A 5,758-nucleotide genomic window follows, 5' to 3' on the forward strand; every position below is an offset into this window, starting at 1 on the left:
GGTTGGGGGGCCACAGTGAAAACAAGTGTCTGTGTGCATGTTCACATGGTGGGAAATGAAAAAAAACCAAAACAGTTTCAATCCATTAATATACACTATAAACATTATTTACGAGCGTATGTGAAGAAATGTCCAGTTATTTGCATGTTTCTGCACATAAATCCCATTTTAACACAACATTTTCTTTTTTTGAGGTGTTTAAAGCATTTTAAGCTCCATTGATCACTTTTTATTTAAAGTGAATGAGGAGCAGATTCAGGTCTTATAAGCTGGTTATACACATAAATATGTATAGATATATATCTATATATATTCATATATATCTGCTGGTGTCAGTCCAGTCCAGGAGTGACCGAGTTCACAGCTGCTCAGTGTTTCTGTCCCCGTTCAGTTTATCTGTGTTGCAGCTGTTATCGTTTGGGACGGTTTCCTGTTCGATCAGCAGATTCCACAGTTTCTCACTTCAGTTCAGATCGGACAGAAAAACACGACGAAAAAAACCGCTGACGTGTCATTTATCTATGAAACAGAATGTAGTTTATTAAAGTTTAGTTAAGTAGAGTTTGAGTTTGGTTTAATTTAGTTTAGTTTAGATTAAGTTTATTTGAGTGTAGTTTAACGTTTAGTGAGTTTCATTTAAGTTTGTTTAGTTTGATTAAGTTTAGATCATGTTTACAATTACTTTAAGTTTAAGTTTAGTTCAAGTGTATTTTAGTTTAGTTTAATGTTTAGTTTAACGTTTAGTGAGCTTCATTTAAGTTTAGTTTAATGTTTAGTTAGTTTTATTGAAGTTTGTTTGGTTTAAGTTTAGTTTAGTTTGATTTAATTTAGACTAGTTTATGTTTACATTTATTTAAGTTTAGTTTAAACTTAATGGAAGTTTTGTTTACTTAAAGTATAGTTTACGTTTAGTTTTCTTAAAGTATAGTTACGTTGATGTTTACGCTCAGTTTAAGTTTATTGTAGTTTATTTTACTACAGTTTTGTGAACTCGAAGCCGCTGGTGTCTGAGATGTTCAGCCGTCCCTCCATGATAAAGCTGCAGTTTGAGGTTGATGTGTTAACTGGATAAACCGTGACCTTTGACCTCTGTATTAGCAGGTCAACTGATCAGACACATCAGAGAAACCCTGGGGCGGGGGAGGGGCGGGGTATCTCACTCTGACTCATCGGGTTCTGTGCTCTGATTGGTCCACTGCAGCTGCCGGTGTCGGGGAACATGCTGGACGTTTATGGCGGCAGCGGTATGGCCACGCCCACCGTCGCCGTTAGCAACAGCTGCCCGGCCGACCTGCACGCCGTGAAGAGAGAGCTGAGCGGTGAGGAACACGAACACGGAAAATAACATCCCGTTAGATTTTCGTGTTTGTTTGAGACAAAACAGACGATTTCCGAGGCTCGCTGCTGATTCGCTGAGCTGCCGACAGACCTCGCCGTGATTGGCTGCTCCCTCCTCTGCACCTGCTAGCACCTGCATTCTGTCATCACGTCGCATCACTGCAAGGCCACTGCAGAGCTCACAGCTGATTGGCTCTGAGACTCCTGATATCCGAGCAAACTGACTATTAAGCTCCTCCCCTCGTTTCCTTTTTCTCCCTGCTAAAAAATCTGTTCCTCAGTTTGTTGAGTCAACTTCACGACTTCCTCTGAACACACACACACACACACACACACACACACACACACACACACACACACACACACACACACACACACACACACCGCAGCCAGTCGTATTTTCCAGCATCATCAGTTCCCACTTCCTGTTCAGTCAACATGAAAGTTTTGTCCAGTCTGAAAGAGACATTCTGCCGTTTCTCTGCATTTGTGTTGTTTGTTTGGAAGCGAACAACACAAACAACACAAACAACACAAACAACATAAACAACATAAACACAAACAGCCCGTGGAACTGCAGGAAGTTCTTTGAGGCCGACACAAACTTCCATGTTGCAAAAAGTGCTCAGACGTTGGAGCCGTAAAGTTGTTTTTTTTTTCTTCTTCTGCAGCAGCAAAATGTGATGATGTTGATTTGGATGTCCTTGTTGCAGACGGGGAGGTCAAGGCTCTGATGAAAGACAGACAGAAGAAGGACAACCACAACCTCAGTGAGTCCCGCCGTCTTCCTGCTGACGGACTCATTCTCATTCCTGTTTTTTTTTTTCAATCTTTGGTTTCAACATGTTTCAGTTTTTATTGCGACATTCTCGCCGAAATAATGTCGATGTGTGTTTTTCAGTCGAGAGGAGGAGACGCTTCAACATCAACGATCGCATCAAGGAACTCGGAGCTATGATCCCCAAATCCTCCGACCCGTAAGCAAACCTCCACCCTCACACTCCGTAGTACTGATACTACTGATACTACAACTAATACGTCATCAACAGACACGCAAAACAACCTCAAAGACACAAAACAACCTTAAGCAGATAGCGATATAAATACATAAAGAAATAAAATAGCCACATTCCTCGTATGTATTGCTGCTGTATGTTAACGAGGCGCGGCCTGTGATTGGTCGTTCAGGGAGTCGAGGTGGAACAAAGGAACCATCCTGAAGGCGTCGGTCGATTACATCCGCAAGCTGCAGAAAGAGCAGCAGAGAGCCCGAGAGATGGAGGAGAGGCAGAGGAGGCTGGAGAACACCAACCACTCGCTGCTGCTCCGCATACAGGTGAGTCAATACTCGACCAATCAGAAGAGAGCCTCGAGAAGCCCCACCCCCCTGACCGTTTGTGTCTTTTTGTGCTGTCGTTGCAGGAGTTGGAGCTCCAGGCTCGCCTCCACGGCCTCTCCTCTTCCTCCTCTTCGTCCCCTCCTCCAGCCACCTCCTCCTCCTCCTCCCTGGACCCCCAGAGCCTCCTCTCACCCCCGCTGCCCCACCTCTTCTCCTCCTCCTCCCACTCCTCCTCCTCCTCCCTGGTGACGCCATCTCTGGGTCTGGACGCGCTGAGCTTCGTGGACCTGGACGAGCCTCGGGGAGCGTCCGCCGTCTTCTCCCCGGACCTGATGTCCGACGTGGGGCTGACGGAGCTGCACGGCCTGGGGGGGCTCCTGATGGAGGAGGGGAGCGGAGGGGAAGGGGGGGTGCTGTCCGACCCCCTGCTGTCCTGCGGCGCCTCCAAGACCAGCAGCAGGAGGAGCAGCTTCAGCATGGACGAGAGCCTCTGATGACGTCATCGCATGCTGGATCCTGATAGGCCAGAGCTAGGGGGCGGGACTCCGACCATCTGGGAGTTTTTTTCTTTTCTTTTTTTTTTATAGAACTATTTTTAATCTGTGACATCATTCATACAAACAATACAAAAAGGTGATGCAGCGTAACCATGGTAACCACCGCATGTCTTCCAGTGGACCTGAATGCGTCCTGTACTGTTGTGGCAACCGATGTGTCCTCGCCTGTAAACAAGGCAACTGCTTTTCTCACTTACAGTTTCCCTTAGTGTAACCATGGTGACCGCTCTGCTCTCTCCGCTGTAACCGTCGTAACCACTATGTTTCCCCCACAGCGTCCCCACGGTAACCACGAGTCCTCCATTGGTGCCATGATGGCCAGTGTCACCGTGGGGTTCCCATGGTAACCTTTATGCGCCCTAGTGTAACAATGGTAACCATTGTGTTTCCCATAGCGTACCCATGGCAACCACATTTTTTTGGCGTACCCATGGCAACCACAATGTGTCTTCCAGTGTTGCCATGACGTTCAGTGTCCCCATGGTATTCCCATGGTAACCCTCATGTCCCAGAGCATAGCATGGTTACCGTATTTTCCGGACTATTGAGCGCACCTGAATATAAGCCGCACCCACTGAATTTTTAAAAAATAATGATTTTGAACATAAATAAGACGCACATGTCTATAAGCCGCAGGTGCCGCAGGTACATTGAAACAAATGAACTTTACACAGAACAAAAATAAATAGGCTTCAACGAAACACGGCTTGTAACAAAAATAAAAAATAAGTGGTGAACAGTAGCCTACCAAGAAAGTCATCGTCACTATCTTCCTCCTCCTGTGCACTGAAACCACTGAAGTCATCTCCTTCGGTGTCGGAGTTGAACCGCCTCAGAATTGCTTCACCCGATGTTGGATCGTTTTCATTGTCGCTCTCGTTACTTTCATCCGGAGGCAAATTCCCCGCTGAGCTCGTGCTGCCCTCTTCAACACGCAGCGGTCCAGACTTTCCAAACCCGTTGAATCCATAAATTAGCCGCGTCGTTGTTTAAGCCTGCGAGGTTCAAAGCGTGGGAAAAAAGTAGCGGCTTATAGTCCGGAAAGTACGGTATGTGTGTGTCCTCCATGGTAACCATGGTAACCGCTGTGTCCCGGAGAGTGATGGCTGCTGAGGTCAGAGTCTAGTCAATGCTGATTGGCAGTTGAACCAACTCGCAGCTGATTGGTTGATGGAGGCGTCAGTCAGTTTAAAGGCAGGCTAACTGACTGTTAGCTGTTAGCTTGTCATTGTCATCTGTGATGTTCATGAAGGTCAAAGTCCACGGCTGCACCAGCTGTTAGCTGTTAGCTGTCGTCGACAAACTGTGGTTCAACAACGGAGGGAAAACAACAGGAAGTGTAGTTTAGAACGAACAGCAACATCAACTGTTGTTCAAACTCTGCCGGCTGTTGGCCACCGTGAGGAGGAAGCTAACTGCTAGAGGTGGTGGTGCTGTGGTCAGGAGGAAGGTTCTGGGTCTGAAGCCTGGATTTGTTGAACCCGATTGGTCCTTCAGGCCTCTGATTGGTCCTTCAGGCCTCTGATTGGTCCTTCAGGGCCTCTGATTGGTCCTTCAGGGCCTCTCTCTGATTGGTCCTTCAGGCCTCTGATTGGTCCTTCAGGCCTCTGATTGGTCCTTCAGGGCCTCTGATTGGTCCTTCAGGCCTCTGATTGGTCCTTCAGGGCCTCTCTCTAATTGGTCCTTCAGGCCTCTGATTGGTCCTTCAGGGCCTCTCTCTGATTGGTCCTTCAGGCCTCTGATTGTTCAGGCCTCTGATTGGTCCTTCAGGCCTCTGATTGGTTATTCGGACTACTGATTTTTCGCTGACCTACGAATGCTGGAAACGAGATGTAATTGCTGAAACCCGGACGGAACAGGAGGACAGCGGTTACTATGGCAACAGCATCACCGTGGCTGCCGGTCAATCACTAGAAACTGTTCTGCCATTAAAAGGGATTTCTTTTATTTGTGTTGTTGTCGTCGTCGTCGTTTATGTTTGTGATGTTTACAAACATGCAGTTATTTGTTGTTGTTGTTTGTGATCTCAGTTAACGTCCTGTTTTGTTTTTATAGATCTGTCATTCAAACTTTTATATAGAAATAAAGTCATGAAACGCAAACAGCTGCTGGTTTTTTTTTACGTGTTTCGTCTTTTACTGTTAAAGCAGCAGCTTTCAATATGTTACCGTGGCAACAAGTATATACAGTATATTTAATTAATTCATAGCAACACAGAATAAAAATCCAGACGAGCTCATTTAAAAACAATCATTCAACACTGAACTAACTAAAAAGGAATTCAATTTATAGTATTTTAATTTATAATTATTTACAAATTATTCATCAGAAGATTTAAGTGTCAAAACAGAAAATTTTACTTAACGGCAGCTAGTCGTTAATAATAGAAAAATACTGATGATGACTGTAAAGTAATTAAAAAGGAAAATTTAATTTCTTTACAGAAACTTCCAAAAAAAAGAAACTTATCTTTGTTTTTATTTTGTGATGAAATATGAGCAGTCTGATGTCCTTCTGTTGTTGT

The 5,758-nt window shown here is 45.2% G+C and overlaps 1 protein-coding gene across 5 annotated transcripts in view; it reads left to right on the forward strand.

Annotated features, from left to right (window-relative positions):
* tfe3a (transcription factor binding to IGHM enhancer 3a) overlaps positions 1-5,336 on the forward strand; it is an 11,898-nt gene extending 6,562 nt beyond the window's left edge. For 2 of the 5 annotated variants that reach the window (XM_069177779.1, XM_069177782.1), the window contains exons 7-11: positions 1,202-1,319; positions 2,010-2,108; positions 2,240-2,315; positions 2,527-2,674; positions 2,761-5,336. In XM_069177779.1, the coding sequence (XP_069033880.1) occupies positions 1,202-1,319; positions 2,010-2,108; positions 2,240-2,315; positions 2,527-2,674; positions 2,761-3,171 (852 nt within the window). In that variant the 3' untranslated portion in view covers positions 3,172-5,336. The remainder of the gene's footprint in view (positions 1-1,201; positions 1,320-2,009; positions 2,109-2,239; positions 2,316-2,526; positions 2,675-2,760) is intronic. The other 3 variants (XR_011179737.1, XR_011179738.1, XM_069177781.1) reach the window with 3 other exon arrangements.
* The last annotated feature ends 422 nt before the right edge of the window (positions 5,337-5,758 follow it).

Source organism: Embiotoca jacksoni, unplaced genomic scaffold, assembly GCF_022577435.1.
Source record: "Embiotoca jacksoni isolate LCO1_2020_lvr unplaced genomic scaffold, fEmbJac1.0.p SCAF_77, whole genome shotgun sequence".
Classification (NCBI taxonomy): domain Eukaryota; kingdom Metazoa; phylum Chordata; class Actinopteri; family Embiotocidae; genus Embiotoca; species Embiotoca jacksoni.